Below are 26,399 nucleotides of genomic sequence, written 5' to 3' on the forward strand. Positions count from 1 at the left end.
CGCCATCTTCAGGCACAGACCTCAGTGTACTGTCTGCCTCTTCCTACATCAGCTCCACGAGGGCAGAGACTTGCTCACAGTTGGACCCCAGCACCTACCACTGCCTGCACACCCAGGGCACTCGATGGGTATCTGTAGGGTGGGTGGGTGGGTGGATGGATGGATGGATATATGGATGAGTGGGTGGGTGGGTGGGAGAATGGATGAGTGAATGAATACAAGGCCTTCTGACCCAAACACGTCGTATATTCTAACTCCATTCTGGGATGCAACGCACAGTTAGATCAGGTTCTCTGCACCTCAGTGCGATTGACGTCAGGGGCTGGAACAGTCTACATTGTGGGGACTGTCCTGTGCACTGTACAAGGTTTAAGGCATCTGTGGACAGCAGGCACCCACCCAGGTTGTGACGATCCCAGACATTGCCAAGTGTCTTCTCCGGGTCGGTGGGGGGAGGGGGTTGCAAAATCGCCGCCAGTTGAGAACGATTGAGTCACACGTCTACTGTCAGTGAGTGATTCTCACAGCCCCCTCCCCAAGGCCCCATAGAGAGCAGCCGGCTCCCTAGGTAACCTTCCACCCTCGGGAGAGCCCCAACTAGAAACCATAGGCTTCGCTGCTGCTGTTTATTGTTTTATCACATATGTACATTCCACAGGAGACCTGTCCTGCGTCCACCAAGGCCCTGGGTTTCCCACTGGCTGGACGGCTCCAGACCCCCAGGCACAGGCTCGAGGCCAAAGCTGAGGCTCCGGGGTGTCAGACGTTCAGCAGGAGGGGCCGGTGCTCCTCCTCGGTGGCATCGCTGGGAGGGATTTCATAAACGACAAATAAGGAGGAGTACAAGCAGCCCAGGAAGGACACCAGGCTGGAGAAATACATGACCCCATTGGCGCTGCCCACGGCCGAGGTCAGAGGCCCCAGCACCAGGGAGACCAGAATCTGGGCCAGGAAGTACTGGCAGCTCAGCAGGGAGATGTCCACGCCCATGCCCCGCCTGGTGCCGTCCGCATTGGACCCTGCAAACTGATCCAGAAGGAGAAACACATCAGCGGGACACCTGGGCAGCAAGGTGCCCACCAAGCCCCACATTTCCTGCAGGCCTGGGGACCCACGAGGCCCGCGTGCAGCGGGCTCACATTCTCCGGCACTGACATGTGCAGGGAGTTCAGCCAAGAGTTTAATAATATTTGTGTTCAGAGAGATGATGGCCCTGAAAAGAATCCATGACTAACAGGAGCGGAAGGGCTGTGTTCCCACAGGCCTCGGCGGCACAAAGGCTCTCTCTGGCTTAGGGAGCCTGGACTTCTCTGCCTTCTCCCCTGAAAGACCGGCAACCTGCCAGGCTGGCTGGCACTCTGCGTCCCGGCTCGTCCCCTTTCCTGACCTCTGTCAGCTACGATGCCCACACACTCTGAAATACCCTCACAGTCTCTGGGTCTGGTCTGTTGGCCCATTTTCCCGAGGTCCTCATGGCCTCTGGGGTGGACACATCACCCTCCCTCCCTGCCACGCACGCACCCCATCGGGGATGCAGGAGCAATGGTGGCAGGAGGCAGGGTGGGTCCCCTCACTCTGTTCCCCAGCACAGGCCCCCCTCACCCACCGAAGCTACGGCTGGCGCCACCCCCACAAAATACAGTGTGTTCTCCACCTGGGGGCCAGCAGACACCGGTGCGGCCCCCACCCCGGGGACGGCTCTGTGGATGCACACCTCATGTGTCCCAGGGAGACTGGCCTCCCCTTCCATCCCTTGTGTCTGCACACAGTCAGCAAGGCCGCTGTGACGGGGTGGTCACAGGTCAGCCCTGAGCCTGCAGCTGAACAGAGACTCACAGGAGTGTGAGTGTCTAGAAGACTCTATGAGCAAGAGGCCCAAGGCTTCCAGGGGCCTGACCACATTCAGTTAGGGTGGCCCTTCCTACCAAGAATTGGCCCATCTGTTCTTCCCAGTCGAGGGGTTTCTGGGGCTGCAGGGGACTGACAGGGGGACAGCACCAGCCAGCAGGGGTAGCACCGCTCACGTCCCCTCCCCTTCTTAGTCCCTGGGGTGCAGCAGTCACAGTTATGTCCCCCGTCCCCTCCAGGGGGAAGTGCGGTCCTCGTGACCCCTGCCTGACGTGGGGCCAGGAGTCCAGCTGCTGGCAGAGAAGGGTCTGGAGGGACTGCTACAGCTACCACCCAGGGACCCAGGGGCTCCAGGCCAATTTGACATCTCACAAAAAAATGCTGTGCTCCGAGCTGGCCCCTGCTGAAGTCATCAGACACTCCAAAGCCCCTAAAACAACTCAGGATGCCTCTGGGGCCAGGCCTGGGGGAGGCGACAGGAGCCCCAAATTAAAAGGGGGTGCAAGAAACCCAGGTGTCAAGGTGATCTTTTAATACAGTACTTTAAATCTCCAAGTTACTGCAAAAAACCTTCGACAGGAGCACTACTGGCCACAAGAAGGAACAAAGGCCTGACACGCTACGATGTGGATGCTCCTTGGAAACAGGTCGCCCATGACAGAAGCCAGACACGGAGGCCACATGTGGCATGATTTTGTCTCCATGACAGACAAGTGCAGAGGAGCGGGGGTGGTGGGGCCTGGGCTCGAAGGACAGGGAGGGCGATGGCTCATGGGTACGGGGTTTCTTTTGGGAGTGACGAAAGTGTCCTGTATCGATTGTGGCGGTGATCGCACAACTCAGAGTACACTGCACGCCTGAAATGGGTGAACCGTACGAGGTTGTACCGTGACTCCTATCTCAGCAAAGCTGTCAGAGGAGGATCCATGCCGAGCAAAATGTCAAAATTTTGTATAAAGACAGGATGGATTTTCCTGATTTTTCCTTTTGCCTCCATCTGCACTGTGGTGTGGCACGGAGATGTGATTTAACCTTGTCTTGAAGTTCTGATATTTTGTTCAGCATGGAGTTTTGGCACTAATTCTCTTTTTTAGAAATACTGTGCTAACCTATTCTTGACCTTGATCACTGAGTTCTTTTGTGTCCCAGGTGAGTGGCTCGCTCGCCTCGCCCGAGGCTAACAGGTGGCCCCGAAGCGTGACAGCAGGGGACACGAAGGGGTGAGCCTCCCCTTGCTCCCTCCTCGCCGCCCAACTTCCCCAACAAATGCGGCACCAACGGAGGCAGTAACCCACTCGGGTTTCTGCTCTGTGGGCCCCAGCTTGGACATTCTTAGCGTGTGATCGGGCCCCTCATTCCCGTCGTGGAGCTGCTCCCAGGGCCATTACTCAGGTAGGGTTCCTCCAGGCAGCTGGGAGGGGGAGGCCAGGTCCTGGCCGGCCTTTTCAGGACCCGAGGCAGAGAAATGGAAGCACTTACCTTTTTGTTCTGGTAGTAATCGCACAGAAGTGAGTAGGGCAGGGTGCACAAGGTGGAAAATAAAATCCCGTAGGTGATGCAGAGTGACAGGACCACGTAGAGGTTCCGGGACAGGGTGGCGAGCCCAGTCCCCAGGCCAAAGGCCAGGTAGGCGATAAAGTACAGTGTGCGGATGCTGAGGTATTCTTCTAGCTTCTCAAGAATAGCTGCGGGCCGGAAAAGAAGGTGAGCATCACGCTCTGCCCGGTGGCCCCAGGCACTCTGTTTCCCTGGGCCACCTCCCCGGGACTGGGCCTACGTCTGGCACGTGGCTCGCCCCACACTAGAAAGCCTGCAGAGAGGGAGCGGGGGGCATCAGTTCCAGGGGTGCCCAGGCCAGCATGGTCCAGGGGACGGCAGGCCGCAGGGGGTGCAGGTGAAGGGATCTTGGGCCAAAAGTCCAAAACACCAAACAGGCTTGGGGGGCAGGACACAGGACAGGAGGCAAAATCCAGCAGGCCGGAGCACCGCCTGGACAGCGCCCGGGGCTAAGGATGGTTTTTATATTCTTAGATGGTTTTGAAAAATCAAAAGAAGACAAATATTTCGTGTCACATGAAGATTATATGAAATTCCAATTCCTATTGAACGTAAAGGAAGTTTTACTGGGACTTGACCGCACACACTTGTTAGACAGAAACATCTTGTCCGTGGTGGCCTCCGAGCCACTAGGGCAGGGTCCAGGGGTTCCCCAGAGGCCATGTGGCCTGCGAGGCCGAAAGCACCCCCTCTCTGGCCCTTGACGGAACATGCGGGCTGACCCCAAGATGACAGTTGCTGGTGGCACCATCACCCAGGTCCCCACTGGGATGGTCGCTGGCACCCTGCAGGGATCCAGCTCGGCCTCCTGTGTCCCCTGTGGTCCCCCCTGCAGACCTCGGGGTCAGCTCAGCCTCTGGCCTGGACTCTCCCCACATGCCCTCCCGTCTGCCCCCCTTACCCTGTTCTCACCTGCTCCTCCCCTCCTTCTGGACCACTTGCCACACGAACCAATGTGGGAAGGGTGGAGGGGGTGGGCAGACAGCCCACCGGCCTGGGGGTGACCTCGGTGTTTGTCCCTAGGGCTCCCCTTTGCCCTCAGTTATGGGCCTGGCCTTTCTGCCTGCCAGCTTACTCAGGTCTGGATAGACACCGGTCCCCATCGCCCAGCACAGGGAGTGCCACCCCGCTGGCCCCAACTGGTCCCATGACAGTGTCCCCCAAATTGGGATGCTCTGCCTGCGATCATGAAGTCACAGACCTCCCTCCACTCAACGTATTCCAAGGACTAAAGCTGTCATACCCACAAGGGGCCCCCACCCCCACCTGTTCCCTGGGGCGCGGGTACCTGAGTAGAAGGCAGCGCTGAAGGCATAGATGCACATCCCCCAGCAGCCCATGGTGACGCCGCTGTTGTATTTCCTATATTCTTCTGACGTGTGCGGGGCTTTGGGGTCTCCCTGAAATACCACCTCACCCATGAAGTCCGTGTAGAAGAGCAGCATCCCCTCAAATGAGAGCCACCCTGGGAGGGGAAAGGGCTGGTGACCGCCGGCGAAGATGCTGCCACCACCTCTTCTTTCGCCAATAGGTGGTTTTACCAAATACAGAGTAATACATGGTTTTTATGGCTTCAAAACCTAACGAAGAAATTACCTACAGCCTCACACCCAGAGATCACTTTACCTCTGTTAAAACGTTGCAGGTCCCCTACTAGTCTTTTTTAAAGCAAATGTGTATCCTCATATACACAAGCTCTGTTGCCTGAGAGATCGTGTTCTGCTCTTTCTCTGAACACTATGGCCCGGAGGGAGCGAAGCCCTCACTCCTTCTAACCGCCTCATCCTGCTCCCACTCGCCTCTCTGCAAGGGGACAAGAAAATGCCAGTGGAGCCACAGCCCCTGGCATGACAGGCTGGCACTTAGCCGAGAGCGGCAGGCTAGGAAGTGCAAATGGTGCCAGAGGCCCACAGGCTTCTCAGACGAAGGAACCGCGGGGCTCCTGCGTCAGTTCCATTGTCGGTAGAGGAAGGGAGGACGGCACTTGTGGGACCTCTTGAACCCCAAACGTTACCATGCACGACTTCCTGAGCCAGCGAGTATTCTCAAACAGCCCGTGTTACCGGCAGCACGGGGCTGCACAAAGTGGGCACAACATTAATATATTGGACCCCTTCTCCCGCTGCTGGGCCTGCACCCCCCACCCCGCACCCCTGCTTCCCGGCGTCTGGCTGTTATCCGTCCTGCTGTGACTAATACCTGGTACATAGATTCTCGATAACATTTCTGTTTATGGCCTTGCACAGACTATCGAGTAGGGTCACTGGGATAAAGGTTATGGACATTTTTAAGATTCTTGCCTGTTGCCAGATGGCCTTCCAGAAAGACATCCTGATTTATATCCCACAGTATTGGAGAGCCCGAGAGTATCTCAAATTCCTAATCATCCTCAGAGGTTCAACAACCTGACGGCAGGGAGATCCCGAAGGGAATGAAATGGCAATCGGAATGTCAGGCCTGGGGCTCAAGGCCAGAGCCAGGCACGGGCAGGCACGTGCGAGTGTCTGTATGTGCGGCCGCCTCGGCTCTAACACACTAGTGAGGCCCAGACGGGCTCAAGGTACAAGCCCCACCGGTGGCGTCCGTCCCTGAGGTGCGAGCTGTCCGAAGAGCTCTTGGTAGGGAGAATTCGGGCTCTGCGGAGACCAGGTGTCGGCCGGGGGAAGGGGTGTGCCTCCGGCCCGAGCACCTGGCGTCACTCGGGGCGGCCCCGAGCACCTACCGGTCTGGCCCCCTGCAGAGAAGCCCCCCGGGGCACCCGACACCACGTCCTCCCCTTGATGGGACCTAGGGAGTCTACACGCATGGGCGATGTCGCCCCCACCCCAGGACGGGACGTGGGGCTCCGGGGCTTCCCGGGAGGCCGGTTGGGGGGGGAGCCCGGGGTCGGGGAGCCGTGTCCCCGGCATGTCCCCATCGCAAAGCGTGAGCCGGGGGGGGGGGCGGGGGGTGACACGCAGAGCACGGCGAGGTTTGCCGAGAGCTCACCCAGGAAGTGGTTGACGCAGAGGTTGCGGAGTGCCTTGGGCATGTGGCAGATGGTGAAGCAGAGGTGCCTCATGGACAGAGGCTGCCCCGCCGGCTCGCCGGAGCCCGCCAGCTCACTCTCGTACTTCACGCCGTTCAGTAAAATATTGGCCACCTGCAAAGGAAGGCCGCAGAGCTCCCGCCAGGGCTCCCGCTCGGGCCGCCACCGAGCGCGGCTTCGGCTGCGAGGGGAAGCGGACGGGCCGCGCACGGCGCCCTCCTGGTGGTGCCAGCTGAACGCCCGGCACCGAGCGGCGCCCTGAGCCACGGGGCACCCGAGGACGCGCCCACCCTTTGGCCGCGGCATGAGAGATGGGTGCCACCGAGCGCGGGTGACTACCCGCTCGAACATGAAAGACATTGGAAATACAAGAAATAAGGGCCAGTCCGAACCTGATGTCCCAAGAGCCCCGTGCGCTCAGCCGAGTAAGGCGCGGGGGGCGGCTGGGGCGGCTGGCGACCTGCTCAGAAGTGCCCCGGGCGGGCCCGACCCCCACAGAGGCCGCGGGGCCCTGAGCAGGTGCAGGCAGCAGACGCACTCACCTCGGCCCTGGGCGCGGGGCTGCTTGCTCCGGGGGGCCCGGGAGCCCCCCACACGCACCCGCTCACTGATTTGCTTTGCTCACTGCCCCAGGACGAGGGGGCGCCGCTCCGGGGTCGCTCGCCTGGGTCGCTGGTGCAGACCCCAGCCAGGTGACCTCCGGTTCTGCAAGCGGCGCTGCCCTGGCTCCACAGGGGCACTGGGGCTGCTGTCGCCAGCGGGGGCACGCGGGGCAGCTAAGAGCCCACGGCACGGGGTCCCCAGGCAGCCACGGCCCAGGAGCTCGTCACCGTGGCTGCCGGCGGAGGAGGAGGAGGCTAAAAGGCCACCACTGTGCCCGCCCGAGGCCGGCCGCGTGCCTGTGGCCCGTGACTGACTCTCCTCAAGGAGCTGCCTCCTAAGTGGTACCCCGCTGGGGATGGAACTGGAAGAGAGGACTCCGACGACAGCCTCGACCACAACTACAGGACCGGTCCCGAAGCCAGGTGGGACGTTGTGAAGCGGCACTGGATGACGCGGGGCTGCCAAGAGGCCCGGTCGAGAGCCCTCCTGTCATCAGGGAGGGAGGGTGAGGTTCGGGGCCTGAGAGGAACCTCTGTTCTGGCCATACGCGGACCCCCTAGCCTTCCAGCGATTTTCGCTTCTTCAGGCCTTTTCCAGTCCTGAGCTCCAGAGGTGTTCTCGAGCTTTCCCCACAAGGATGCCACTGGGGACTGTGGAGGTGGCATGACGACCAGCCAGCCGCCACGCGCCCCACACAAGAGCAAACCAGACACAGGTGCTTGAGGATTTCCCCGGGGACAGAAAATGCATCTGCCCCCCGGGAGGCAGCCCTGCCCGGAGCACAGGCCCTCCCAGCGCCCTCCCAGCGCCCTCCCAGCCGTGTGGCTCCGCTCCACGGGAGACACGGCCCCACGCAGGTGCCGCCGGCGCCAGTCGGGTCGGGTCGGGTCAGGGGCCGCGCTTCCGAGCTCCCCGGCCTCCGGGCTGCCCGCCTCCCTGGGGCCCCCGCAGGTCGAACTCCCTTTCAAGAAACTCCAAATTCTTACTGGAATCCTCTCTCACCCTGTGACTCCCCTGAGGGCAGGTGGGCCCCAGGACCATTACGTCCACTTCAAGCGTCAGGGTAACCTTTCTTTTGTTTGAGGTGGCCTCCTGCCCCTGATGCTGCTTCAAAGCCCACCTGTCAGTTGGTGGCCTTTCAGCCCATCTGACCTACACTAAAAACGACACCAACAGCCTTCTGGAAGGTTCTTCACCTGCACTGACTGTGCCACGCACTACCTTGTAGAATCCAGAGTTTTGACAGCCTCCAGGAGCCCAGGAGGCCCCAGGATCGTCTGCCAGGCGTTCTGTTCGGAGCCCACCCGTGGGGGAGACTTAGACCTGCTGCCACCAGACACCACAGCCCAAGCGCATGGACACTGGGGGCGACACTAAGGATGCTCCTGACAGAGTCACCCCGGGAACCCCCTGGCCTGACCTGCCTTTGGGCAGACATGACCACGTTTCAAGCGAGCGTCCCTCTGATGGGGTGGGCCCAGTCTCACCACCCCTCACGCCCGGGCCTTGTTGGCTTAGTTCCACCGACCTTCCAACGCCTCCAGCAGGGGAGGAGCTCGGGGTGGGGGGTCTTTCCGGAGCCACAGTCCCCCTCCCTCTAACTGCTGAGGGGGGACAACACGCAGTGCCCTCCGTCCCATGCCCCTACCCCCACCCTCGCTTTTACCTGCTGACTGAAGGTCACGTTCCTCCGGCGGCTGGTGTCGGGGCCCCCTCCTGCGGCTGCGTCCGGGAGGGCCAAGGTCTGGGGTCTCTTCAGGATCCCGGCCGAGCGTGGCTTGGGGGTGTCCAGGGAGCCCACCCTCAGCACGTCCCCGTCGGGCCCCCCGACCAGGGCTGCCTCCCGCCTGTCCCCGAGGTCCTGGCGGTAGAAGCCGTCGGGGGCCCGGGGGAAGCTGACGCTCAGGGCCTGCCGCGGGGCGCCGTCGGGGGCGCCCGTGAAGCAGTCAATGAGCACGCTGTCTATGTTGGACGTGGCAAAGGATGAGGCGAACTCGTTGATCCCCGTCAGGGAGCCGTCGCGGCTGGTGAAGCTGCCGTACTTGGGCGTGAGGGGGCTGAGCGGGGAGATGGGGCTGGACAGGCCGGCGTAGAGGCCGGGGGCCGGGGGACAGGGCAGGGGCTCGCCCGCGCCTTCCTCGCACAGCGCGGGCGGGGACGGTGGCAGCGGGAGGCTGGGGCTCTTCATGGTGGCCTTCTTCTCGCCAGGGGGCCGCAGGGGTCTCTCAGGGATGCTGAGCAGGGTCAGGACGGTGGTGACGCTCAGGGTGACCGCGGTGAAGATGTAGATCACCCTCAGCTGCCCGCCCAGGGCTCTCCCGAAGCTAGTTTTGTCCCAGTGGATGCCCCCAACCACGTAGCCGAATCCTCCTCCGAGGCCTGGGGACAGAAGCAGGGTTAAGTGTCCCCGGCTGACCCCCCGCAGGTGGTGTGGGGGCAGGAGACCCTCGGTGGGGGGCCCTCGAGAGTCGTGGTTCTGTGTCTCACTCAAGTGGCCAAATCCCTGCGAGGATCCAGATACAGCATCGGTCCCTCCTAAACCCCAGCACAAGTGAGAGTGAGAATGGGATTCCCAGGAGGACCCCCTCGGGGTGCCCCCTCTCCCGCTCGAGGGCCACCTACCGGGCCTGCCTGGCTCCAGAGCAAGGGGCACAGTGACCGCCTGTCCACCTCTGTCCCACTTACACGTGGCCTTGCTGGAACACTGAAGGTCTCTACACTGGGTCACATTCCCCTTGGGGGAGGCAAATATGGAAGATCTGGTCTCTAACACAGTTGGGCGGAGGGGATTCACGTGGCCACCCCGGTCTTACTCGCCTGATGCCGGCATCCTACTGGTGACCAAGAATGGCCACCCCGGTGACTAGCCCTCCAGGTCGGCAAGCCATCAGGGAGCAACAGGGCTGCAGGGATCTGGGCCCTTCCTCTGCTCCTGCTTGCAGCCTCCCACGGCCTCGGCCTCGGGGAGCAGGTGCACGGCACACTGATGCATGCGGCACCGCGTAAAGACGCGGGTGGTGCCTCCTCGCACCCCACCAACGGCACCCCATCTACTGAGCTCAGGAAGTGTGGTCTCCCCGCCGCCGCCGGCTCCCAAGTTCCCACGTCCCCAGCACCTCCAGCCCCCTTCCCTGCTACACCAGGGATCTGGTGTGTTGTTTTATTTTGAGTTCAGCAACGTTCTGAGCCCGTCTCCTGGTTGGGAGCCGAGTTCTCTCCATTTAACTCTGCTCCTGGAGAGGAACCTGTCTTCAACCGGCTGCTGCGATCTGGTCACCCTCTGCTCTGGGGAGAACCAGCCACTTTTAAGCTGTGACTTCTACGGAAAAACTCATCCTTCTCCAGGTCCCTAAAGATGGCATGTGGCCCTGAATCTACTTCTTAATGGTTTCCTCCTATGGTCCCTTCATCTGTCCCCAGCTGTCCTTATGGGCCTTTGAATTTCATGCTGCTCCTGACTCTTCTTATTCTTACCTTCCGTGTTTGTGGTCCCAGTTAGCTTCCTCCCACCTCTTTTGAACACATAATTGCTATTTTGTGGCCCTTAAATAACATCAGCTGTGAGATGACCTTTATTAATCACTTTTTAAAAAACAATGACTGGTGGCTCAGCAGTTTAGCTCCACTTTTGGCCGGGGTTGTGATCCTGGAGACCCAGGATCGAGTCCCATGTCGGGCTCCCTGCATGGAGCCTGCTTCTCCCTCTGTCTTTCTCGCTCTGTGTCTCTCATGAATAAATCAATGGGGTCTTAGAAAAAGAAAAAACAAGGATTACTTGTTTAAAAAAAATAATAAAAAACAATGACTGAAGCAAATGTATTCTCACAGGAAAGAAATCGTGTGAACAACTCAGCCGCGATAAAACAAACGGCCTGATTCAAACAAGGCAAAGAACTTACATATCTATTTAGTGTCTATTTTTCCAAAGAAGACATACCGAGGGCCCAAAAGCACACAGAGAGCATCCCTAGCCTGTGGGGAAATGCAAATCCAAACCACGAGGAGATCCCACCTCAACTCATGAGGATGGGTCGTAGCAAAAACGGTAACAAGTGTTGGCAAAGACGTAGAGAAATAGGAGCCCGGGGCACTGCTGGTGGGGTGTAAGACGGGGCAGCTGCCACGGAACGCAGTAGGGAGGCTCCTCAGAAAACATAGAATAGAATTACCATATGATCCAGTAATTTCACTTCTGGGTTTATAGCCAAAAGAACTGAAAGCAGGGTCTTGAAGAGACATCTGCACACCCTATTCGTAGCAGCACGAGTCACAACAGCCGAAACGTGGGAGCCACTGGCGTCCACCAGCAGGTGAAAGGATAACAAGATAGGATCAGGACACACAGTAGAGTGTTATTCAGCCTTATATATGAAGGACATGCTGACACCTGCTGCGGCGGGGATGAAGATCACCCCAAGTGAAATCAGCCAGTCACAAAAAGAGAAGTACTGTGTGATGCCATCCATGTGAGGTACTCAAAGTTGCCAAAGTTATAGAGACAGAGAGAGTATATGATGGGATCCTGGGGGCTGGAGGTGGGGAATGGGGAGTCAGGGTTCAGTTCAGAGCGGACAGAGTTTCAGTTTTACAGGATGAGAAAGGTGTGGGAGTGGATGGTGGTGATGGCTGCACCGCAGTGTGAATGTGCTGGACGCCACCGAACTGTACACTTAAAATTGGTTAAGATGGTACATTTTATATTAAGTGTATTTTAGCACAATAAAAAAAGAAAAGAGGGGCTCCTGGGTGGCTCTGTTGGTTAAGCAGGAACTCTTGATTTCGGCTCACGTTATGATCTCAGGGTCCTGAGATCAAGCCCCATGTCAGGCTCTGTGCTGGGCATGGAGTCTGCTTGAGAGTCTCCCTCCCTCTGCCCTTCTTCCCCCACCCCCGGGCACCTGTGCGTTCTCTCTCTCTCTCTCTCTCTCTTTCTCTCTCTCTCTCTCTTTCTCTCTCTCTCTCTCTTTCTCTCTCTCTCTCCAAAATAAAGAAATCTTTAAAGAAAAGACACAATACAGAAGGCTATAAGGTTAAAAGCAGAACCCTTCTTGCTACCCTCCACACCCCAGCACTGGCCCGGCTGAGACCCCTGCAGAAGTTCCCTGGACCCTGATGTACGGCATGTGTGTAAGTAGAGGCAAGTAGTGGCATTTGCTAGAAGAACCAACTGGGATTGGACAGACCGAGCAGTTTGCCCAATGTCACACAATGAACAGGAGGCAAAGCCCAGAACGGATTCAGGCTTCCAGGTTCTGGAACCGGCCTCCAGCCGCATGCGGGCCTCCTGCCTCCGCACCCAGGTCCTCAAAGACCCGGTCTTGTTACATCTTTCCCTTGACCTTTAGAAATACTCTCCAATGCTATTTTAAAAGGGACTGCTTTATTGCATTTTATTTTGAACAAGGTACGTGTTTTATGTAAGAACGCTGGAAGTACTGAATTTTATAGGAAACTTTGACGGGCAGACATCACACTGAACTCTCGGAGTGTCCTGCAGTCAGTTCTCCTGAAGGGTTTCTGTGCTGCGCAGTCACTGAGGTTAATCCTCGCCCTTCTAATTGCACAGGCCCTGGGGCTCCCTGGTCATTCCGCCTCCATCTGACCTCCGCGGGCACCCTTCTCCCGTTTGCCTCAAGCACACACCGTTGCACGCGGCACGCATGTGTTTGCGACTCCTCATCACGTGCAGAATCTGTATTTGCCAATTTACCTGCTCACTAAAATGTACCTGTGACCCCAGTCAATCCACACTCCATACACAATCACTCTCAGATACGTGCAGAGCAGCGAAAACCGAGTTGCCCGACACACAAGGTCCCAGAGGAGGCCAAACAAGGTGATGCTCTGCTTTCCTATTTCAACCATCAAGACTGGGAACAAGCAACCTTTTTTGTAGTCTATATGGTGCCACGTTTCTGCAGATTTTTTGCCCCCCCCCTTTTTGGTGACATCACTGTTTAAAACAGCCCCCACATGTAGCACTGATGTACTGCTCTCTCTCTCTCTCTTTAGATTTTATTTATTTATTTGAGACAGAGAGAGAGAGAGAGAGAGAGAGAGAGAGAGCACAAGCAGGGGGAAGGGCAGAGGGAGAGGGAGAAGCAGACTCTCCACTGAGCAGGGAGCCTGACATGGGGCTTGATCTCAAGACCCTGACTGAGATCATCACCTGAGCCAGAGGCAGACGCTTAGCCAACTGAGCCCCCTCAGGTGCCCCTGCACAGCTGTCTCTTGTTCGTAAGTCCAAGAAGGCTGTGATGTGTCTTACGAAGCAAATACGTGTGTCTGGCAAGCCTTGCTCAGGCATGCGTTATGGTGCTGTTGCCATGCGCTCCTTGTTAGTGAATCTATGATGTACGTTCAAAAGGTGTCTTTAAACTGAAACACTTAAGACAAGTTTAGGTACGGACCGGTTGCTTGGGACGGAATATGTGACCAGAGGTTCACAGGAAGCCGACCCTGTAGTTTCCCTAGCGGCAGTGACTCAGGACCGGCTAATTCAGGACTCATGGTGACCACAGAACCTAACTCCTCGAACAATGAGAATAAAGCGCGCATATAACCACATGCACGGATACTTACACATGCACATATGTGGCTACACGTATAGTTCGTACACGTACATGCCTAGATCAGCACTCCATAGTGTTGCTGAACAATATTGTTTGAAATACATATGTTCAAGCACGCCACGTTCTTCCATATATTGGAGTTGTATCGACTTGTTTTTTGCACCAGGGCGTGCGGGAGTGCACACGCGGCCCGGAGACCTACCTGCCAGCAGGGCGTGGATGTTGAGGCCGCGGTCCTGGTCGGCGGGGCTGCACACGTCCATCATGTAGGCGTGGCTGGGGTTGTCCGCGGAGTCAGCGCTGAAGTCCATCAGCACCACCCCGCACACGGTCAGGAGGAGGCCCCACTTGTGGTCGTCGGCCGAGTCGGCCAGCGCCGTGCCCAGGTCCCGGCCGTTGAGCAGGAGCGAGAGGCCCAGCAATGCCCCTGCGGACAGAGAAGCAGAGTCACGCCGCCAGGAAACGCAGAGCAGCTCTGCCCCGGCACCCGCCGCTTCAGTGGGGAGTCTCTAGGGCCCAAGGATGCCTTTTTCACCAAACACCGAGCAGAGCCCATTGGAAAAGTCACCTGCAGACTCACCATGAGTTTTTTTCCCCACTCGGATCAGGGTTTTTATTTTGTCAAGCAGGGCGGCAATGACATAAACTTTATTAACTTGTTCTTTAAAAAAATCAGTGATAACTTGTTGCAGTTAACTCAGGCCAGGGTTTGGACACTCCCTGCCACCTCGCCTGTGAAATTATCTGCATCACTGCCTGGGTCAACACTGTCAGATTTTGCTAAGAGGAAGCAGTTGGGGCCTTTCTTTCTTTCTTTCTTTCTTTCTTTCTTTCTTTCTTTCTTTCTTTCTTTCTTTCTTTTTTTATTTTTTCCACTTTATTTCAATTCCAAAACAACAGACCTATAGCCAGGACAAGAATGAAAGGGCGTCTCCTTCCAAACCTTGAGGTACACCGGTCACTCCAAGCACCCAACAGTGGCTGCAGTAGGAATCCTGAAAGAGAGCAGTTCAGAGGTCATCGCTGGGGTCCCCTGGGCACACCTGGCTGGACAGAGACAGCCTGGTCCCAGCCCTCAAACACCTGCACCGGAAGGTCCCAGGGCGTCAAACGAATAGATGATGAAACTTGGAGCACACAACCCTAAGCTAGAAAAACAAAAGACAGACTCTTGGAACAGTTCAGATTTTCTACCTAGGCCCCTACAAGGCACTAAGCAGCCGTGAGCTCCCTTGGCAATCCAAGAAATTCCAGGGCCGCCCAGACCCAAACCACATTAGGCTAAATTCATTGCTTGGATCCTCCAGTGACAGCTCTGTGAGGTTGGCGGTGATCCTTGGGGTCTGTGAAATTCCTGGTCTACGGCCTGTTTGGAGGGAGTCACTTAAAACACGGGGTGTGGTGACCCTTCCTGTGTTTTCCCACAACCCCAAACTAATGAGTGGAACTTAACTCTTGCTCCTCCCTTGACCCTCTAGCTGCTTCAACTCGGGCTTCTGGAAGCTTCCATAGGTTTCCGGAGGCCATCCACCAGCGGGGCTGAGCTGGGGCTCACCAAGGATGGGGCTGATGAACCACACCAGACTGTAGAGCTGGTCAGGCAAGCCCATCTGCAGGAGCACAGGGGTCACGTACGCTGTCTCCATGGCATAGCTGAACTCGATGCCAAAGAGAATGCAGCCGTTGAAGAGCAGCTCCCGGAAGGACCTCTGGGGGTGCAGGTCCCCAAAGTCCACCAGCTCGATGGGACACGGGGTGTTGGGGGGCGGGGGCGGGGAAGGACGAATGCACTTCCTCCTCTTGGGGTGCCGTTTGAAGTTGTTGGCTCGATGGCTGATGTGCCGGGTAACGGACCCCGAGTAGCCTGAGACCTGAGACCTCCAGAAGTCCTGAGGAGCCAAACTGGGGAACAGGGCCTCTCCTGGAGGGGTGCTGCTCGCCGGGGGGATCATCGTAGGGGGGGCCGGTGGGTGTTCCTGTGGGGAAAGCCCGTCCGGGGGCGGCAGTTACTCACTGGAGCCTCCACCGTGAGAATCAGCTTTTCCAGGTGGCTCCCTCCGCCCCCTCCCCACTGGCACCTGCTCCTCCTTTTCATATGAGGAGGGGTGAGTTCTTAGAGGTGACTGCTGTGCCCCCAGAGAGGAGGCCTACTGCTGGCGGAAGATGTCGCCAGGGCCCGGGTCCGACGTGGCTCAGGAGACCACAGCTGGGGCCCTGTCCCTGCTCAGAGGGAGGAGCCTGGTCCTGCAGGTCCCTGCACTAAAACTCAAGGGGACCTTCCCCTAAAGAGGCTCCATGAGGAGGGCCAAGCAAGGAGCCTCCTAGGAACTGAGGGCGGCCAGGAACCCCATGGTTCTGAGGGGGTGCCAGCCTATTTTAGGGCCCACAGCTCATTTCAGGACAAACTCTGCCCTGGCCTGCAGGTCCCAGGGGAGCAGAGTGGTGGGGAGCCCAGCCTTGGGGCAGGACCCACCTACAGGTACCCTGAGCGCCTGCGCACGGCCGTGGGACAGCCCTTCTGTCATGGGATGGAAAGTCACAGCGGTCACCTTGCCTAACACTTGTGTCTCCTCTTCCTGGGAGGCTGGGGCCCTGGTCTAAAAGCAGATGCGTGCATTTAGTTCCCAGCCTTTCCTTACAGCACCAACGGATGAATGACATTTTTTAGTCATCAGGAGAACTGAGACTTACTGTGTTTGAAAATGCTCTCTTTAAAGAGATAAACCAAACACCTTGAATCCCACATGCCATAGATGACTCCCTGAATAGGGATACTGTACACACACACACTTACACACACTCACACACACACACACACACACACAAGTGAGGGACAAAAAGAACCACGGAGGGTGAGAAATAGATATATTCCATCCTCAAATCATTTTTTAGAGCAAATTTCATAATGCCCGGACCCTGGGTGGGGAATTAGTCTCCCTCAGGCCCCCAGACCCCCTGGGGTTTGCAATTGGCCACACAGAGTCGTGCCCCCGGTGCAATTGGTTCTCACTGCTTTGGAATTAATCGAGATTGTAACTATTAAAAGAACAGATTCTAGTATGTTGACCTGTGCATTTTAACCAATGTCAATTTTATTAAGCATAGAGAGAGGAAGGCCACCAAGATCAGAGGTAAAGAGGCAGATAAAATCATCAGAGGGGAGCCTTCTAGGATTCCGTCTGGCCTCTGACAGCTCACCTCATTTGCCTCACAAAACAGTAATTGCCTACATTTCCTTTGAAGTCCTGCCTGAGAAGTAGGCCCCAAACCCAAGACAACATGCCCAACATTGATGGGCTTCCTGATAAGGACATTTGTTATTTACCAAGATCAATATACAGGATTTTTTTTTCAAAATTACTTTTAAGCTTTAAAAATGAGGCCCTTATCCCTGACATTAACTTACTACCTTCCATCACGCTATCACAAGTCCATAACTTCTTTATGAAGCACTCAGGAAATGCTTCATCACTCCAGATTTGTATCCTAAATTCCCCCACCACCCTACGCAAGGATTGTCTTCCTTCTGCTTGCAAGACACCAGTGGTGGAAGTGATTTTCTTTAGAGACACTCTAGCAGGATTCAGAGCACTGTGTTAACCCACCAACCCATCCATCTATCCATCCATTCTCCCTTCCACCTACTTATCCACCCATCCAACCACACCCATAACACATATCCACCCACTCATCTTCTAATCTACTTGTCTACCCATTCACCTTTCCAAACATCCATGCATCCAGCCGTCCACCTGTCCACCTATCCTCCCATTTGGCTGAGCACTAAGTACCAAGTCTCTGAGGCCATAAAGATAAAGGAAAGACAAAGTTCCTGCCCCCAAGTTGGGTGGAAAGTAGAGGGAAGGTGTCCTACACAGGGGGAACTACCTGTGTAAAGGAGCTGTATGTGCAACAGTTGGGCACCATGTCAGCGAGGTGAGAGAGGAAACCATCAGGAAGGAATTAGCTGACCAAGAAGGGCCTGTGGCCCTGCTGAGAGATGGATTCATACGGAGATGCCAGGGAAGGACATACCCAGAGACCCAGTCTGCTCTTATTTCTGTAACTTATCTTGTGACTTTAGAAAACTACCATGCTATCTCTAAAACAGGAACAGAGATACCCAAGAATTGTGTAGGCAAATAACACTTCATTAAAAACATAACCACTGGGTTGACTTAGTTGGTTAAGCTTCTGAATCTTGATTTCAGCCCAGATCATGATCTCAGGGTCATGAGATTGGGCCCCACCTTGGGCTCCATGCTCAGGAGTCTGCTTGAGTTTCTCTCTCCCTCTCCTTCTGCCCCTCCCCTGCTCCCTTTCTCTTTAAAATAAATAAACAAATAAATAAATCTTGAAGAAAAGAGCCCTCGTTGGGGGAGGTCTATGTTCAGTAGGGAATCTGCTTAAGATTCTCTCTCTCCCTCTCCCTCTGCACCCCACCATGCTCTCTCTCTAAAGTAAATAAATTTTTAAGAATTCATTTATGAAGATTAAGTGAAACTTACTTTTTTTATAAAGCTAAACTTCTTGATTCTCTCCCTCCTGTGTTAGCTCAGCCCATAGTAAATACTCCAGAAAAATCTGTCCTTTGGCCAGTCTTGTCTTTAAAAACCCAGGTGAGGGCACCTGGGTGGCTCAGTTGGTTAAGCATCTGCCTTTAGCTCGGATCATGCTCCCAGGATCCTGGGATTGAGCCCCACATCGGGCTCCCTGCTCAGAGGGGAGTCTGCTTCTCCTGGTCCCTCTGCCACTCCCCCTGCTTGTGCTCTCTCTTTCTCAAACAAATAAAATCTTAAAAAAACAAGAACAAAACCCCAAAACCCAAGTGGCTGTTAGCATTCCCTGGATCTTCACTCATTCACTCATTAAAACTACAGAAATAAAGTGCCCGTTGGAACATTGCATAATAAGACCATCTCCTTAAAAGTCAGAAGGCAGCCCCTTAGCACAGGTGTGTGAGAGAGCTTGACCTGACCTCACCTGTCCGGTCACAGCCCCACCCCCACTCCCTGCTCCTCGCCCCCTTCCAGCACAGGGCGCCACCCTTTCCTATCCCATTCCACCCCCATAAAGTGAACCTAAGTGCACAGGCACTAGAAACCTTGCCTTTCATTTTGTAATGAAGAACCAGGCCCACTTTGGATGAATTTCAGATTTAAACAGCGCATGGTGGAAGCATATTTTTGAAAAGGGGAATCTTTTCGACCTTACTTAAAATGAATTATGTGGATAGCTCATATCTCTGCCTACTATGTGATCGCTTCACTTTGTCACCTGCCCACCACCCCCCGGCTTTAGAACACAGCCTGCGGCCTGTCCTAGCAAAAATGAGACCAGACCGCTGCCTTACCTCTAGCAGCAAAACCAGAAATGAAACCTGGACTTGAAAAAGTCTTTCCTGAGGGTTCATTTTCAAATCGGGGGATCAGTGTTACTATTTTCATTTCAAGAATACATTTATTAAAAGCTATCCATGAAAGGTTATTCTAAGAAGAATGCTTAAAAGTCATTTTTGAATGTTATTAAAAAATGAAAGTGAAATTTAAAGTGAAAATGAAAGTGAAATTTAAAATAATGAAACAGAATTTTAATACACAAATACAGATATTTACCAGACCATCTGGCCATCCTGATCACACTCTATGAGCATTCAGTCCAAAAAATATATATAATACAAATTATATTATATTATATTATATTATATTATATTATATTATATTATATATCCTTGGCCCCACAAAGGTTCTGTGCTGTGCCCACTGTGTTTCTTGAATACAGAGGATGTTCCAAGTAACGAATCCCTCCAACTCTAGTATGGGAAGATTAAACTGCAAATTATCAATAAAAAAAATAAACAATGCCCATGCAATTTGAATGCTGAAAATGGCCCTATTATGAGCAGAATCATTTCCTCATTTGTCTCTCCTCTTCTTTACATGGCACGGGCTTTACACCTGGCGGCCTGGGAGGCCACACGGCTTCCCTACTCTTCCTGCCACCAATGCTCAGAGTGACTACTTCGAGGAAACCGTCCCAAGCCGGCGGAGGCCCGTGAGGGCCCGAGGGGCGAGCTCGATGCGCTGGTCACCGATTGTGGCCGGGTCCTCACTTCTGCTGTCCGGAATCCTGTCCCTCTCTGACAACCGAGTGACCCCGAAAGCCCTAATCAGGCACACACTGTACTTGGGTTTCGTGAGCACCCGACTCTGCTTCCCAAAGAAGCTGAAAAACACAAATGGTATAGTAGGTGACCTCAGAAACCACCTGAGAAGTTACGTGTTGGCTGATGAGATCAGAAGGCACCGAAGGGATCAGCCTCCTGCTGCAACCGCCCAAGAGCCCTGCTGGAACCCTGGCCATGAAGTCACCCTAAACTTCATCCCGGGGTGCCCACGGGGGCCTACCAGGAGCCCCCGCCGCCAGGAGGGTCGGCCTCGGGCGGGAGGCGAACCGGAAGCTGATGACACCTGCCCAGGTGACCGGGACCAGGCCTCGGGCACCGATGAGCACCGGCGCGGCACATTCGGGCGCGAGCTCCATCTGCCGCCCCGCCGCTCCCCTCCCCCGGGCCCTGGGCCCAGGGTCCCGCGCTCCGGAGGCGCCGCCGGGGCCCCATTTACGGGTCAACGAATTAGACATCGAGGAAGAACAAAGGTCTCCGGGCCAGCCTCGGTCCCGATCCCGGACTCGGCTTCCCCGGGGGCCTAGCCGCGGCGCCCAGCGCGAGGCCGGCGGCAGCGCGGAGGGCGCGGGGAGCGGGGGTACCTGCGGTTCGAGACAGGAGGCATCCCCTTCCGAGGCCGGGCTCCCGCCTGGCCCGCGCGCAGCCCGGGTCCCCGCCCGGCAGCCCCCGGCCCGCCGCTGCGGCTGCAGCATCACCCCGCGGGGCGGGGCCGTGACGTCACGCTGCATCCCGCGCCGCCCGCGGCAGGTCCCCGCAGCGCAGCCTTCAAGAGGCCCCGCCCCGCCGCCCGCGGCCGCCAGGGCCCCTCTGCGGACCGGCCCCAGGCGCACCCCCCTCCGCCGCCGCCAAAAAATTACCGTCTCGCTTTCCGAACGTGCTGGGGAGGGATGACGGCGAGAGCACCACGTATTGGGATCTCTTCCTTGGCCTAAGGCTCTCACTTCCCCCTGCTCCTAGGAGATGCGCTTGTTCTGGCGATCGCTGCAAGCACCGGGGGCCCCAGGCCCTGAGCCCACCGTCGGATAAGTTGGCCCTGCCTAGACCGCTTCCACTGCCTCCGCGTATCCCCAGCACGTACCGGGGCCTACTCTGTGCCAGTCGCTGTGTTGGGGACCGCGTGTATAGCCGTGGGCAAACCAGACAGAAGTTCCTGCCGCGGAGGCACAGCATTGCAGAGACGGAGAGACGCGCTGAACAAGACAAATAACATGGATTAGTGGTGTGCCTTCTCCCCAGAGAAGGAGCTAGGGTTGCAGTTTTAAATAGGGTTGTTCAAGGGTCCTTACTGAGAAGGCGACATTTGAAGAAAGACTAGGAGGCCAGGCGGCTAGTCGTGCTGATATCTGGGGGAAAGTCATACCAGGCAGAGGAAGGAGCAAGTGCAAAGGGCCTGGGGTAGGGATGCCTGAGTGGCTCAGCAGTTGAGGATCTGCCTCAGGCTCAGGGCGTGATCCTAGAGTCCCAGGATCGAGTCCAGCATTAGGTTCCCTGCATGGAGGCTGCGTCTCCCTCTGCCTCTCTCTCTGTGTCTCTCATGAATAAATAAAGTCTTTAAAAAACAAAACAGAGATCCCTGGGTGGCGCAGTGGTTTGGCGCCTGCCTTTGGCCCAGGGCATGATCCTGGAGACCCGGGATCGAATCCCACATCAGGCTCCCGGTGCATGGAGCCTGCTTCTCCCTCTGCCTATGTCTCTGCTTCTCTCTCTCCCTCTGTGACTATCATAAATAAATAAAAATTTTAAAAAAATAAAAAAATAAAAATAAAAAACAAAACAAAGGGCCTGGGGTAGAAATGAGGTGGGCCGAATCAAATAATGATGGAGCAAATAGCCTGTAGTGAAATTATAACTATGGAAAATATTTCTAGGGGAAGCATGTGGCCCTATGAAAGTTTATAGTAGGGAGAATTTGGCCACCTTGGTCAGGTGCCCGTTGAGGACAAAGGACATTTGGGAAGCACACTAAAGCTGAGTAAGGAGGGCAGTGTGTTCCAGGCAGAGGCGTCAACTTGGGCTGAGCTCTTGTGACAGGAGAGGGCATGGTGGGTGCAGGACTGAGGAACCAGTGGGGTTGAGATGCAGAGGCCAGGGTGAGTGGGGGCCAGGGAGGCTGGAGAGGCAGACTGGGCCCAGCCTGCAGGCCTCGTGGGCTGCTGTCATATTTTAAGAACAAGGAGAAGCTTGGAAGTGTTTGGTGCAGGGAACTGGATGGCATAAACCGTATTCATATTTTGCAAAGATCATGGAGCTCAGAGTGGAAAATGGGTTGGAGGGGACCAGGAGACCAGTGGGTGCCCCAGGTAGGAGCTTATAGAATGGTCTAGGTGGGAGAAGATGGGAGTGATGGTGGAGGGACCGAGATGCAGATTGGTTAGGCATCTAGGAGGTAAAAGCAAGAGGACTTGATAGATGGAGGGTAGGAGGTGTGGGAAGGGGGGAGGGAGGTGCCAAGAAGTTTTCAGCTCAACACCCAGAGGAAGGAATGTTGACTCACTGGGAAAACAGCAGGCTGGCCTATGGGTGAGAGTTGCAGGTTGGTTTTGGGACAGAAGGAGGCATCCAGGCCACTAGAGGTAGGGGTCTGGAGCTCAGAGATGATCCATGGAGCATCAGCTGCCCACGGGGTCAAATTGCAGCCAAGCTGTGGATGGTGCCATGGGCAGGAGAGATGGAGGGGAGAGAGTCCCCCTGAGGCCTGGAGGAGTCTCAGCAGTCTCCAGCCAAGGCAGAGGAGAATGAGCCATCAGATATCTGGTTCTATCTTATTTTTTCCTCTAAATAGGAGACACAGTTTGGGAAAATACCAATGTGTTTTTCTATTTTGCTTTTATACCCAAATGACGTGCTCCTTAGCAGAAAGCTCACAGCCCTCACTGAAAACCCTCAACATCTCAGGGGCTTCGCACCATAGATGCTTAGCTGGGACTCCTGGGAGGTCCAAAGGGGTGCTCCTGCTGGGTGGAGTGGGGGCCTCCACGCAGTCACTCAGGGACCCAGGCTCCTTCTACGTCAGCTCTGCCTGAGACAGGCTTGCAGAGGCCCACAGTCTGCTTGCTCACAGGCCACTGTCTGGGGACTCGGGACTCCACACACCCGGCAAGCAAGGGAGGCCAGGATAGGTGGTCCCTGCAGGGAGGAGGAGGGAGTGGTGTGGAGAGCAGCTGGGCAGCTGCTTCTCTAGCTCCCATCAGTCTGGGAGTGGGGGAGGGGAGGGAGGGACCCTAAGAGAACAAAAGCTAATGGCTCATTTCTGGCGTTCAAAATTGGATTTTACAGCAAGAGAAAAGGCTTGAAATCTAGGCATTGTGGAGAAAGAAAGGACTTTAAAAAGATTCCTTTGACCATTTTTAACCTTCCAAAGTTAGAACCTTCCAAGATTAGAACCCTCCAGGGCCTGATGGCAGGGTGGCATGTCTTCTTGCCTGTGGATGAGATGTCCCGCCTTGTCAGAGGTGGAGACTGGAGGCCTGCAGGGAAGGAGAGGGAGGGATCTTTGGAGGGGGCACAAGAGAAGCCTACCCGCCTGGGCCCTGCACAGAGCCAGGAGGCTTGGGTCCAGGGGCCCCCCTGCCGGTCAAGGCTGGGCCCCACCCGGTCCTGGAGGATTTTGTTCTGGGCCAAGCTGGCCCATGCATGGCAGTGGCAGCAGCCTGGCTGCGGTGCACTCTGCTCAGAGCTGAAAGTGGCAACGTCCCCACGGAGGGGGCGACCCTTCACCTCGGTGCGGAAGGTTGGCCCGCCCAGCAGCGGGTGGGGCCGGTGGAGAGACCCAGGGGATCCCCTGGCCCAGGCAGGGCACCCGCGGACCTCACAGCTGAACGGGGAAATCCGGGGACTGTCTGGGGTGGGGACCATCCCAGGAGGTCACGAGCCCCGCCCCTTCCCAAACAGCATCCTGGACCGGGTGAGGACAACGCCAAGGGCTGTCATATCAAGTGACCGGGTCAGGCCCAAAGGGACTGTTCACAGGAGCCCACTGGACTCGATGTTACCCCGGGTCCCACCGGCTTGGTGCCTCCCTGACCCCCCCGCTCACGGCGCACAGTCGGTTGACGGCTTTTGAGAGGGCTCGGGTCAGGAAGAGAGAACCGAGGGGACCCCAGCCCCTCTGCAGCCCCGAGACGGTTGGGCCCGCGGAGCGAGCCTGCGGCGGCCGGTAGAGGAGGCTCCCGAGCCGGCCTCGGGGCAGCGACGGCCCGCGGCGCACCTGCCATCCCCGGGCGTCCACCAGGTGGTGGAAGAGCCTCACCTTTGCGGGCCTGGGCGCGAGCCCGCCGCGGCCGTCCTGCGCTCCTGTGCCTCCTGCGCTCCTCTGCACCGGGTGGACCGGTGGACGGTCTTTTCCAGCATTTTCTGACCTTGCAAGGATTCATGGTTCCGAGACTGAACTGTTCTTTTTACTTTGTGATGCATTTTTCTTGCAGAGCACACAGCCACGTGTTTTTTTTTTTTTTTAAATGAATATCATTGTTTTTAATAACAATCTTGTGCCGGGCCCTGCGCTAAGGATTTTGTGCATTTTGAACCTCATCTGCTTATCCTAATTTTTAAAAATATTTTACTTATTTATGAGAGACACGGAGAGAGGCAGAGACACAGGCAGAGGGAGAAGCAGGCTCCATGCAGGGAGCCCGACGTGGGACTCGATCCCGGGGCTCCAGGATCACACCCTGGGCGGAAGGCGGTGCTAAACCACTGAGCCACTCAGGGATCCCCACCCTAATTTTATGAAATGGGTATTATTGCCACCGTGTGTTTCTGATCCGTGGGAAGGCGAGGCCTCACCACTCAGGGTGGGAGCGGGACAGAACCCCAGAACAGAGGGACCGGGGTGCAGCCCCCACAGCAGAGGCAGGAGGGCCGCGGAGGGGTTGTCTGCAGGCTGGCTTGGGGTCCCTCATGCCGACGGGCTGGCTTGGAGAGCACCTGCCTTCCACCTGCGCAGGCCCGGAGCACGTGGCCCCTCCATAGAGCCAGCCCGACACCCCACAGCCTGGCCTCCGTCCTCTCTCCTGCCCGGGGCTGCGGCTTCCCTCTCCTCCCACTACCCTGCCCTCCACAAGTGGCTTGTCGGGAGAGGGGCTTCCTGGCTCCTGGTTCAAAAGATCTAGGTAGTGACAGCACCACGAGTGTTTCTGTTTGCACCGGTGTGCACGTGTGCATGTGCGTGAGGATGTGGGCGGGTGAAAGTGTGCTTTTGCACAAACGTTGTAGAGAAAAGTACCTTCTCTAAATTTACGTGGATGTAAAGAGTTACTGGTGTCCTCTGATCAATATTGCTTTTCACTTTGCAGGGAAGCTTCTACTAATCTGACGCGCCCTACACTCACACACACACACACACACACACACACGTACACATGCGTACACTGAGCCACCCAGGTGTCCCAAATTAGTAAACTTTTATAAAGTAAACTTTATTATGAAATCTAACAGAAAAGTGCATGTGACAAAGTTAACAGCTCAGGGATTCATACTTGCCCGCACACAAGCACACGAACACCTAAACCGCCTGCGTGCATGAACACTCCTATGTATGCACGCTGATAAGTATGCTGATAAGACGCGTGTAGGCGCGAACACACGTGCGTGTGCACACACAGTTCCTGTTGCCATAGCTCCTCCTGCCGGGAGGGCAACAGCCACCCTGAGACTGCATTTGAACTCCGGTCTGTTTCCATCAAGAAAAAGTCACAAAATGACCATCCTCTAATTACAATGCAAAGCAAATGCTAGGAATAACCCGATTCCTTTTTGTCCAGTCCAGAAGCATCTGGTAAAGGGCCACACGCAGACCTGCGAATGCATTTACTTGATCTACATACAATGGAGGCAGTTGGAAGTTGTGTTGTTGAACCTGTGTCCGCACAGGTATGTTATGGGTTAAAACAGTTATGGGCTGCCTTGGGAACTTGATCATTACTGTTTCTGCAGGAAAATGATACGCCCTCCTTATAGAGCCTGCAGAACCCAACCCAGTTCGGACCGTCCGAACTGCGGGACAAAGGGGTGTTAGAACTATAGGGTTGCAATTAGAGTCTGAGCTGAGCCAGAGCAGGACCCCAGGGTCTGGATACCAGGCCATGCTAGAGTCAAAGGGTGTTGGACTCAGGCTCCAGAACCAAGACCCAGGCAGTGGCACCCAGGGTGGCTGTGAGTCTCATCTGGACACAGGGTTGCCAGAGAAAATGCAAGATGCCCAGGTAAATTTGAATTTCAGGTAAATAGTAATTTTTCACAGAAATGTGTTCCAGGCAATATTTGGCACCCTGAACTTCAATGTGCTCCATCCACAGCCCTGGTGGGACAGCTCCCGGCACCTGGTAGAGGAAGCCACCTCTGGGAGCCCCGGGTCCGGGCCGATGAAGCTGCCAGGCGGTCAGGACCCCAAGGCTCTGGCTGCTTTCTGGTGCCTGGACGCCTTCCTCTGCCAAGCTCAACTCCATTTGCCGTTGTTCCCCTGAGAGAAGAGTGAGCCTAGCATTCACAGAGGAGCCTCAGCCGGCCGCTGGGTGGGTGTTGAGAAAAGAAACTTCTGGAGAGTACATCTCTGGGATCTTTAAAGTTCCAGTGGCTTTTGTGCTTTATCTCTTTATTTACTTGT

The 26,399-nt window shown here is 55.9% G+C and overlaps 1 protein-coding gene and 1 long non-coding RNA gene across 17 annotated transcripts; one reads left to right on the forward strand and one right to left on the reverse strand.

The window, feature by feature from the left end:
* Positions 1–612: 612 nt before the first annotated feature.
* On the reverse strand, positions 613–23,967 carry SLC45A1 (solute carrier family 45 member 1). 15 transcript variants are annotated; one of them, XM_072819796.1, is made up of 12 exons: positions 23,832–23,967; positions 23,218–23,262; positions 20,874–20,985; positions 20,653–20,748; positions 15,062–15,584; positions 14,511–14,603; positions 13,811–14,035; positions 8,703–9,415; positions 6,394–6,547; positions 4,694–4,870; positions 3,328–3,533; positions 613–1,026 (listed from the first exon to the last, which is right to left on the reverse strand). In XM_072819796.1, the coding sequence occupies exons 5-12, from the start codon at positions 15,558–15,560 to the stop codon at positions 760–762; spliced, it is 2,334 nt and encodes a 777-aa protein (XP_072675897.1). In that variant the 5' UTR covers positions 15,561–15,584; positions 20,653–20,748; positions 20,874–20,985; positions 23,218–23,262; positions 23,832–23,967; the 3' UTR covers positions 613–759. The 15 variants fall into 15 exon arrangements, with proteins under 15 accessions (XP_072675897.1, XP_072675896.1, XP_072675894.1 ...); XM_072819795.1 differs by having other exon boundaries at positions 20,653–20,776; XM_072819793.1 differs by having other exon boundaries at positions 23,148–23,262.
* LOC140630144 (uncharacterized) lies at positions 23,514–26,360 on the forward strand. 2 transcript variants are annotated; one of them, XR_012027951.1, is made up of 3 exons: positions 23,514–23,699; positions 25,558–25,666; positions 26,037–26,360. It is a non-coding gene; the product is annotated as an uncharacterized lncRNA (long non-coding RNA). The 2 variants fall into 2 exon arrangements; XR_012027950.1 differs by having other exon boundaries at positions 26,092–26,360.
* Positions 26,361–26,399: the final 39 nt, after the last annotated feature.

This window comes from Canis lupus, chromosome 3 (genome assembly GCF_048164855.1).
Source record: "Canis lupus baileyi chromosome 3, mCanLup2.hap1, whole genome shotgun sequence".
In the NCBI taxonomy this organism is placed as follows: Eukaryota; Metazoa; Chordata; class Mammalia; order Carnivora; family Canidae; genus Canis; species Canis lupus.

Coding starts and splice junctions, on each gene's coding strand:
- SLC45A1 (XM_072819785.1), bottom strand. CDS start 20,523: ATGCAGCGTGACGTCACGGCCCCGCCCCGCGGGGTGATGCTGCAGCCG. Junction 3,534..4,693: donor CAGCGCTGCCTTCTACTCAG/GTACCCGCGCCC, acceptor TCCGGCCCGCAG/CTATTCTTGAGAAGCTAGAA. Junction 1,027..3,327: donor ATTACTACCAGAACAAAAAG/GTAAGTGCTTCC, acceptor CTTCTGGATCAG/TTTGCAGGGTCCAATGCGGA.